The sequence below is a fragment of the Oncorhynchus mykiss genome, chromosome 10, assembly GCF_057628025.1.
Source record: "Oncorhynchus mykiss isolate SJ-2025 chromosome 10, ASM5762802v1, whole genome shotgun sequence".
Classification (NCBI taxonomy): domain Eukaryota; kingdom Metazoa; phylum Chordata; class Actinopteri; order Salmoniformes; family Salmonidae; genus Oncorhynchus; species Oncorhynchus mykiss.
In genome coordinates this window covers 20,644,180-20,654,984 of record NC_143031.1, presented here as the reverse complement: position 1 = coordinate 20,654,984, position 10,805 = coordinate 20,644,180, and the positions used below count along the sequence as shown (strand labels likewise).

The 10,805-nt window shown below is 42.5% G+C and overlaps 1 protein-coding gene across 2 annotated transcripts in view; it reads right to left on the bottom strand.

Annotated features, from left to right (window-relative positions):
* Positions 1–8,199: 8,199 nt before the first annotated feature.
* LOC110534864 (calpain-5-like) overlaps positions 8,200–10,805 on the bottom strand; it is a 78,937-nt gene continuing 76,331 nt past the window's right edge. For both annotated transcript variants that reach the window (XM_036989870.2, XM_090186111.1), the window contains 4 exons: positions 10,381–10,577; positions 9,795–9,916; positions 8,689–8,825; positions 8,200–8,489 (listed from right to left, as the gene is read on the bottom strand). In XM_036989870.2, the coding sequence (XP_036845765.2) occupies positions 8,307–8,489; positions 8,689–8,825; positions 9,795–9,916; positions 10,381–10,577 (639 nt within the window). In that variant the 3' untranslated portion in view covers positions 8,200–8,306. The remainder of the gene's footprint in view (positions 8,490–8,688; positions 8,826–9,794; positions 9,917–10,380; positions 10,578–10,805) is intronic.

The window sequence follows — 10,805 nt, the reverse complement described above, 5'->3', positions numbered from 1 at the left end:
AGGTTACGTGCGCCACACAGCCACAGTGACCAGCCACTTGGTGGGGGAGGGAGGAAGGGGGAGGAGGAGGGGGACTGAGAGGTCATGGGGTGGCAGGTGGTGCCGGACTGGTCAGGGCCTGCACCTATTGTCCCACAAAAAATGTAAACATTGTACTGTAATATTTATGCATGAGATGGAGGAGGGTTAACACAGTTGTGTAATTCCACCAGACCTATGAATAGGGTACATTTGGGGACTATGTGTATATGGCAGGTGATGATGCCATGTGAAGACTGAAGGTCTTGTTCTAAAACAGCAGCTTAACTAAAGTCAAATCAAAATGTATTGATCACGTTCAAAGTTTAGCACATGGTGTAGCAGATGGTGTAGCAGATGGTGTAGCAGACGGTGTAGCAGATGGTGTAGCAGATGGTGTAGCAGAAGGTGTAGCACATGGTGTAGCAGATGGTGTAGCAGATGGTGTAGCAGACGGTGTAGCAGATGGTTGAGCAATAGGTGTGTAGCACATGGTGTAGCAGATGGTGTAGCAAATGGTGTAGCAGACGGTGTAGCAGACGGTGTAGCAGACGGTGTAGCAGATGGTGTAGCAGACGGTGTAGCAGACGGTGTAGCAGACGGTGTAGCAGACGGTGTAGCAGACGGTGTAGCAGACGGTGTAGCAGATGGTGTAGCAGACGGTGTAGCAGATGGTGTAGCAGATGGTGTAGCAGATGGTGTAGCAGATGCAGCGAAATGTTTATGTAACTAGTACACTCCCCTCTGTATATAGGACAGTGAAGCTAACATTTGTACATTTGGCTCTATACTCCAGCACTTTGGATTTGACATCAAATGAGGCGACAGGGCAGAATGTCACCTTTTATTTGAGGGTATTTTACTGTTTAGAAATAAATGCACTTTATGTATCTAATATTATTATTATTATATTATAGTCCTCCCAATTGAATACGTTTTTTTCTTCATATGTATTTGGACAAATTCACTTATAGTATTAAAGCAGTCAAAAGTTGAGTATTTGGTCCCATATTCCTAGCACACAATTGTGTTATGGTTAATGTTTTGCCCAATAGGAACTGAATAGTGAATAATGTATTGTGTCACTTTTATTGTAAATTAGAATACAAGGTGTTTCTGAACAGTTCTAAATGAACTTGGATACTACCATGATTATGGATGATCATGAATTAGTCATGTATAATGATGAGTGAGTGATAGCGTCACTGTTCAAATAAATACGGAGGGGAGTGTAACTGTATAACGAGACAGACAACTACACCAGGGTTGGGGTCAATTCAATTTCCATTTAGGAAGTAAACTGAATTACTTTTACTTCCTGAATTGACTGAATTAAAATGGAATTGATCCCAAACCTGGACCACACATTGGCAGACATTTCTGACAGATCAAATTGAAAAGCAATAAGGTTTCATATTTTATTTGAAAGTCATGCCACAAGTTGACATAAAATACAAAATGAAAATAAATAATTTCCAGATCACTGTAAAATAACTATAAAATAACCACAGTGTAACTGAGAATCAAATCGAACAAACGCATACACGGTAACAAAAAAAGACACACAGACAAGCATACAGTACATAAGATACAGCCTTTCGATGTCTAGCTATTAGTAAACATATAAGCCTAGAGAACACAAGGTTAAGTGGATATATAAAATTAGCAAGAGTACAAAATATTGATAATAAAAGACACTTGTTATAAAGACCATAGTATCTTCTATAAGTTTCACCATGCAGTATATTCTAGTCTCAAATAAATAAACATTGGCAGAAAAGTACAAGAGAATCACAAGCTCATTTGTCAAACGCATCAGACTCCATATAGGAAAACATGGCCGCCAATGATAAGAACACAGGTGTCACTTGTCTTGGCAAATTTGAGTCAGCAATGTCATACAGTATACATTATGATATCGTAAAGATGATGTAACACCTGGCACAACCGTTAATGAAGTTTCATGACCAATGTCCTTAACATGCAGCAGTATGCAGGCAAACGAGCTCAAGGCAGCTCCAACGTTAGCTAAACGAGCTAACCTATGTAAATCATTGCACCATGTTGACGTATGTGTTTGCCATTAGACAGGCTTTAATAAAAACACAAAATCTAAATAAATCGTGAACACACAAAGACTCTGCAATCATACGTTTTCGGTATTCCTCACATTTCTCAGGTTGTCCATGTCCAACAATGATGAAATGTTGTTTGTTTAAAAACGTAACTAGATAAGTATCCATCTTACAAGTATTGTCACGGAATATTGCCTTAAATGTCTCTCAACTATTATGCTCTTACCTCTGAAATAAATGTCTGGAATATATTGTACAATCCCTCCCAACTGGGATGTCCCTATTGTGATGGTGGATTGGGTGCTTGTCATTAAACTCAGAGTTTTACAGAGTTTACAGCCTGCTAGGGACTTAGCACTACTTCCAAGTTTATCAAACTGGTGTCAGAATTGGGATAGTGCTCGTGGCCTTCGAGACGTTGTCCTTAAGACGCAGACCTTGTGATAGTGCAGAAGGGGACATGTTTTCTGAAATGGAAGGAGTAGTAGTGTAATAATCCTATCCTTAACATGTGCCTAACAATCTCTTCCAATAGGGATATTGTTATTGGGTTCGGTGATAGGGTGTTCGTGTTCGTCACAATATATCTACATCTGTCACAGTAGTGGACAAACACTTTGGTTGCTGCCACTTTCATATACAGTACATACTGTTTAGAATGCTGAATTCAAATGTTCAGAATCTGTAAAATACATGCAATTATGCAACATAAGCTGCATCAAAGTAGTAACAATGTTTACTACACTTTGAATAAAAAATATATTATCTTTGAAAATCAAACTGTGCGAGCTGATTTGAAGTCGTTTGCTACATGCGTCGGTGTTATTGGCTTGATATAAAACTGGCCAAAGTTCTGAATGTTCTGATGTGTTTTTTGTACTTAAAACATTTGGCATGGGCCATCAGAAAATATATACAGTGCAAGAAAACCCATTCAACAATGCTAACCAGGCAACCAGATCAGTGAATTGATACTCCGCCCACCCAGGGTAAACCAATTGTACCTTGAGTGACTGTTGCTTTTGGCAAATGATAAGAATGCAATGAGATCACAAACATCATACATTTTTGTCAAAGAGACAAAATAAAGCATATTGGAAAGTAAAAGGTCTGAAAATTCTCACAAAGTTGAACTAGCTACATGTACGTCCACCAGTGTAGCAAACAAAGTTCATTTACAGTAGAACTCTAAGCAACAAAACACATCTCTACAGTACAACAGTCTTTTTCCTCAGTTCTATTTTGGCACATAAGTGGCACATACTTCACATGAGTTAAAAAGACCAGCAATGGTCTACCCTATGTGATACAACCCCTTGGTCCTGGGGCCTATAATGGTTCAGATATGGTCAGAACAGAACTTGCAATACAGCATTAGCTGATGATAGGGACTTGGGTTAATTAGCCAACTTCAGACATTGTTTGTATGTGGGGTGCACAACAATGTTGTGAAACTGAGTTTTAGAAATAACCAAAATGGCTGCTGCTGCCAACTTGCCCACCACTGGTGCCCCTGATTCAAGTAGAACCGAGTGCCAGTCTGGCTGAATCATCGTGGCAACAGCCAACTAACCATTCCCCTTTTGGCACGAAGACCTCTCCTTCCCCTACCATGAAAGACTAATCTGCTTGGCTTGGCACAATGTCTTTTTAACCCTTGCCACACCTGCATCTGCTCTATGGCACTCTTATCACTGTTACCTCTACCTCTCTCTACCATGATATACCGTCCATAGCATTAGACTCTCTGTAACACATTACTTAAAGAGGCTGTACAGAACGTTGACCTCTTTATGACATGGTTATAATGCATTGTAACACTTGTCATAAGCATCTATAATGTCTTGTTATTGTCATCTCAAAATTATCCTGAATAAATTACAGTCAATATGAGTAACTTGAAAATGTCCTTCATAGAGACATAATCTATTTTAAGCCTTATAACAAGAAATGATAAACTAAAAGAGTCATAGCGCTTATAACAAGAAATGATAAACTAAAAGAGTCATAGCGCTTATAACAAGAAATGATAAACTAAAAGAGTCATAGCGCTTATAACAAGAAATAAAGTATTATACCTGTCAAATTGAGTTAAACCATTAGCGAAAACCATCTATCATAACACTACCCAATGGTTTTTAACAACCACTAGTCTATCTGCCTTAGTCTGCAACTCAACACAATAGAAGGACATATGTCACACATCATTTAAATAGCGCTTTCGTCATTTGAACTTACAAATGATCATTAATACTAAAAGCTTATATCATCATGAATGGTGGGTGTCACTGATTAGTACCTGTAAAGGGACCATTTCAAACCTCTTGATATGATTCTGATATGATGTGCAATAGTGTAAACATGCTGATTCTTACAATACCATTTGTTTCCCACATTGAAGAAAGAAAGAATAAAGAAGTATAGAATAGTAACAATAGAAGAACAATACAAGGACATGGACATATGATTAAAAACAATCTAAGACACATTCATTATACTGAACAAAAATATAAACGTAACATGTAAAGTGTTGCTCCCATGTTTCATGAGCTGAAATAAAAGATCCCAGAAATGTTCCAAGCTTATTTCTCTCAAATTGTGTGCACAAATTTGTTTACATCCCTGTTAGTGAGCATTTCTCCTTTGCCCAGATAATCCATCCACTTGACAGGTGTGGCATATCAAGAAGCTGATTAAACAGCATGATCATTACACAGGTGAAACTTGTGCTTGGGACAATAAAAGGCCACTCTAAAATGTGAAGTTTTGTCACACAACACAATGCCACAGATGTCTCAAGTTTTAAGGGAGCATACAATTGGTATGCTGACTGCAGGAATGTTCCCTAGAGATGTTGCCAGAGAATTTAATGTTAATTTCTCAACCATAAGCCTCCTCCAATATCGTTTTAGAGAATTTGGCAGTACGTCCAACCTGCAACACAACCACAGACCACGTGTACACCAGCCCAGGACCTCCACATCTGGCTTCTTCACCTGCAAGATCGTCTGAGACCAGTCACCCAGACAGCTGATGAAACTGAGGAGTATTTATGTCTGTAATAAAGCCCTTTTGTGGACTCCCCAGTGGGTGGGCCTGGCTCCTAAGTGGATGGGCCTATGCCCTCCCAGGCGCACCAATGGCTGCGTCCCTGCAAAGATGTGAACTCCATAGATTAGGGCCTAATTAATGTATTTAAATTAGTGGAGGCTGGTGGGAGGAGCTATAGGAGGACGGGCTCCTATAGAATAAATGGAACGGTATCAAACACATCAAACATATGGAAACCACATGTTTGACTCCATTTCATTCATTCCATTTCAATGTGTCCGTCCTCGTATAGCTCCCTCCACCAGCCTCCAATGATTTAAGTTGACTGATTTCCTTATATGAACTGTAACTCAGTAAAATCAGTGAAATTATTGCATTTTGCGTTTATATTTTTGTTCAGTATAATTAAACAAATGTGACAATAAAAGTTTTGAAAAATGTACAAATGCCATTGTTGTTCAAGTAATGAAAAAAAGGCGCTGGAAAAAAAGACAAGTAAACAAGTAAAAGAGCTTGATGGTTCGATAAACAGAGAGATTGGTCGATGCTCTCCGCATTACATTCAAAAAAGAAATGTCTTGGGAATGATTCACAACGGATCTGTCGTTGTTTCTTGACTGATCCTCTCGACGATGCTGTAAACAATAAATTATTTTAAAAAGACGTACACAGACATACTATCAGATCCTGCTCTCCAAAAGTCTCTGCAATCATATAACACTTTTGAAAAGATACTCAACATGACAACATAGCGTATGGGGCTTGCATCTCTTTTATCTCCAACGCTTGCCACTGTCAAAGGTTGAGATAATTAGTCTGTGGAAAGCAGGTCAAAAGAGCTCGACATAACCTACATGAGAAGATATGCTAACTGTTTGTACCAGTGATGGTTCTGTATGAAGACATAGTCTCTCTCAGTCTTGGCAAGACAAAAAGCCACACTTTTCAAACTACCATTTCAAATAGCACTGAGTTTACAGTGATGCTAATCCAAAATGTCTGTGTTTCTTTCTGGAACAGTATAGAATCATAACAGAGTCAGAGCCAGGACCAAGGCTATGGCACAGGTTGTTTTTGGCAGGAGTCGACAGACGGATTTCCTCCCGCTCTTCTCTCCGTCCTTCGCTCTCTCTCTTCTTCCACTCATCCCTATATCCAGCCAAGCCCGTGAGCCCGTCAGAACTAAGCAAGGTGCATGATGTGTCCAAAGGCACAGACATAACACACGTATAAATGTATGTTCGCAAACATGCACACCCAACCCACCCCCCCCCCCCCCCCCAACACACACAACTGATTTACGCAGACAGAGGGACAACAGCTACTGTTTCTTGGGTCACATGATTCAAAGGCCCACAAGTCGAAAGCCCAGGTCACATGACAGGAGTCCCAGGACTCAGGAAGTGTCAGGCAGTGGCGTTGCCATAGAGAAGACCGATTGACGTGGCACAGTGGCGACTGGCGCCGGCAAGAGAGAGAGAGAGAGAAGGGAAAGCCTGATCTGTCTTTGGTCCCGTAAAGCACTTGATTATGGCAGGCGGAGCTCCACAGCTAAGCTACGAGTGTGTGTGTGTGTGTGTGTGTGTGTGTGTGTGTGTGTGTGTGTGTGTGTATAAAGGGGGATGGGGGATGCGCAATGCAGGCAGTCTTTTTTAGCCATGCTAAACTCAATATCGTCCATGGCAACCAGCTGAAGCGTAGTCCGAGGGGAGTGGGAGGAGGAAAGGGGGATGGATGGGATGGAAGGGGGAGGAGGCAAGGCTACACTCACATAAACACCAGCAGCCCCCCACGGGAGGTCATCGGTGCTTTTGGCGTCACTTTCTTGGTAGTTGGCTTGTTTTGTGGGGACTATAGAAAGTGGATGATAGACAGAGGTTGCATCCCAAATGACACCCAGTCACTGATGGAAGAAACAGTAAAGGCTGATAATATGGTCTTTCTGGGACTACAATGGGGCTGCGACATCAGTCAAGAGACAGAGTAAAAAACACTCAGCGAATAGGATGGAGGGGTCCCAGTATACCACCCAATACCATGACCCCCCTCCCACCCGACATATGGCTGGTCCTAAAAAGACACAGGGTCCTAAAGAGACCCACTCAGCCTTAAGGCGATGCATAGCCCTTAGTGACACTGGGGAGTGCAGGCGCATGTTAAAAGGTATGTGTGTGTGGGAGAGTTGAAGGCATGTAGAGAGATAGGAGTGTGTGGTTGTTTCTGAAATCTGTCTTGTCTACTACTTACTAAAACTAAATACTGTGTACTAATCATGCTACATACTATTAAGAATGTACTGTTTAGTATATGTATGCAGTAAGGAACATATCAGCATACTAGACTCACCCACACTGAGAATGCGTCATCTAATCAGTTAGTTCCCGCTATTCGTTCATTTTGGTACAGCCCGTCCTCTTATCTGATGAATAGCTTATTATCAGCTGTTATCAATCACACGTGGGTCTGAAATTATGCTTCGCTTCCTCAATAGTGTGCAGCAAATTATACTAGATGAAAAGATCAGTATGGCATCCTGGCAATTAAAGCATACTATGTTTTAAAGCATACTGTTTGTCAAATACTATGAAACTTTCTATTTTCGCATACTCAGCCTACTATTTAGAATGCAAGTACAGGTATTCAGACACGGCCTGTGTGTGTGTGTGTGTGTGTGTGTGTGTGTGTGTGTGTGTGTGTGTGTGTGTGTGTGTGTGTGAGAGAGATAGAGAGAGAGAGAGAGAGAGAGAGAGATAGAGAGATAGAGAGAGAGAGAGAGAGCTAGAGAGAGAGAGAGAGAGAGAGAGAGAGAGAGAGGGGAGAGAGGGGAGCTAGAGAGAGAGAGAGAGAGAGAAAGAGAGAGAGAGAGAGAGGGGAGAGAGGGGAGCTAGAGAGAGAGAGAGAGAGAGAAAGAGAGAGAGAGAGAGAGCGAGAGAGGGGAGAGAGAGAAAGAGCTAGAGAAAGAGAAAAAAAGACACCAAGCTGTGTCTGTACATGTTTAGGGGAGCCCCGGGTCAGGTGGAGCTAGATCCCAGGGTTAACAGGTTAATTGCCATGCTCGGTTTAGTGGTGGGGAGGGGAGGGGGAGGCAAAGGGTTGTCATGATGACAAAGGTCAAAGGTAAAGCTCCGACATTCCATGGCGAGAGCGGAGACGGAAGGGACGTCATATGTTGATGAGTGTGGTGCAGGTGATGAGGCGCACGGTGACTGTGCCTGGGAGGTCGTTGTCTTGGCGATTGCCCTTGTCGCGCAGGTGGAGCGTGTGCTGCACCTGCCGGTCGTTCGGGTCACTGGACAGGGTCACCTGACCCAGGAAGGTATCCACAATCACATTCTTATTGTAGATCTATTATGGTATGGCCCAAGGGTAGAGCAGAGGGGAAAGAGGGGGGATTTGAAAGAGAACAAAGAGAAAAAGAGAGAGAGCATAGGAAAACAGTGATATAAAAAAAGTTTGAACAAAACATATTCAAGAGATAGAGGGATACATATGAACGCAAAGACGGACAGACAAGAAAAAGTTCCTCTCCTCCGTCTGTGCTCACCTCAATGTGGATGCCTTCCTTGGGCTTCTTGCGGTAGAACAGGCCTTTGACGTCGAAGTTGGGGCTCCGTGTGTCCTTGTGCACCGGTGAGCGCACCCGCTCCCCCTCACAGGTGATGATGACGTACGGGTCAGAGGCTAGGAAGGACAGGGAGGGAGGAAAGCGGGACAGCTGTCAATCACCGTGTCAATGTACTCAATTATGCAGGCCAAAACCAACTCTAGGTCTAGTCTAATAAATCAATCCAGCCATCAATAATATGTTGTTGTATTGTCCCTTACACCGGTTAGGTGAAATGTGTTATACCCTGGAGAGAATTACGGTTAAGCACCTTGCTGAAGAGCACATCGACACAATTTTCACCTTGTCGGCTCGTGTATTCAAACCAGTGACCTTTCGGTTACTGGCCCAATACTCTAACCGCTAGGCTACGTGCCACCCTTCTCTGGCCATCAGACCAACTAGTAATCAGACAGGTCTCTGACAAGTAGGTGGAAAAGGGTTTTAGTTGCTTGCGCTAGTAAGTAGGTAGAGGATATGGGGAGGGGGAACTATTTAAGACTATATGTACTTGTGTAGATCTGAAAGTGAGGGCATAAGTTTCAGCCATATGACAAAAAGTCTTCCTAGACCTATCAGAGTGCTAGGAAGAACTACTACCAAATTGCTTATACCTATCCAATCCTCTCAGATCTACATGAAGCTAGGGGTTAGGGGTTGTTTCTGAGCTGAGCCAAAGCCTATTGGACTAACTGTGCAGTATGTCTAGTTGTAGCTAAGCCCCTAGCCACTAGGTGGTGCTGAAGTACCTCCTGTTTTGGCCAGGTGCCTCTTCTTGTTGGGATTGAGACAGTGCAGCTCTGTGTATGACCAGAAAAGTTTAGGCCTTGCATTGCCTTGCAATGCAATCTGTGGCACACACACATAAACCCATACACACAATAACAAAAGATACAAAACTCAAGTTACCCCTAATATAGCTCGGCCCAGTAATGTGAAAAGGGTATACGCATGTCAGCTCCCAAAGCCTCCCAACCACATGGGTGCATACTGTATCTTACTTTACTATAGGCCTAATATTTCCTACAGTAACCTTACTAGCTTACCCCCATTAGAGTCCTGGCCCTGGAGTCCCTCTGCACTCAGAACGTGGACCTGGGTGACCAGCTGGGGGTAACCACACATGCCCGTCCAACACGTCTGGGGGGGTTCGTCTAGGTTCAACTCTCTGTGGGGGAAGGAAAGAAAGTGAATATGGGTGTTATTAATTTAGATGAGGACAATGGCAGTGGATGACAAATTACGTGAACAAAGTACTGGGTCCACTTAGAGAATCAGTTTAAATTGATCAAAAAGCAAATATTATTTTACAGAAATATTCAAATTCAACTAGTGTGCATGTTAAAGGGAAAGTTAACTTTCTTGAAGTCTTAAAATACGAAAAAAGTTTAAAAAGTGAACTATCCCTTTATAACATGCACACCAGTTACATTTGATACATTTCTATAAAATTAGGTTTGCTTTTTTATCAGTTTCAAATTATTCAAATTAAGCAATCATAGAAAAAAAGAATACTGTTCTATTTAATTCAACAATCCCAGTGAACTATCCCTTTAATGTTGGCTATCCCTTTGTAATGGTCAGGAGGTCAGGGGGGTGGGGGTGGGGCTGCATGTCGGCCGGCTGGTTTACTTGCAGTCTGAAGGCACGTCGGTGAAGACCCGCAACAGGAAGTCACCCTGCTGCCTGGGGTCAAAAGTCGTGGGGATGATGACGTAGCGACCCTCTTTGAGCTCCTTCCTGAGGAAGACGCAGCGCGAGTTGATGTAGATGGAGCCCGCCACCTTCTGCTGGGACGTGTGCATGCGGTACTTTCTGTTCAGTTCCACCTAGAGGATGAGAGGGTACATAACGAGAGGCAAAAGGTTAAATTAAACATTCATGTGGAGTGACGGAGTGTATGTGTGTATGCATCTGTGTGTGTCCATCTGTGTGCGTTTGTCTTCATCGTGTGTGTGTGTGTGTGTGTGTGTGTGTGTGTGTGTGTGTGTGTGTGTGTGTGTGTGTGTGTGTGTGTGTGTGTGTGTGTGTGTGTGTGTGTGTGTGTGTGTGTGTGT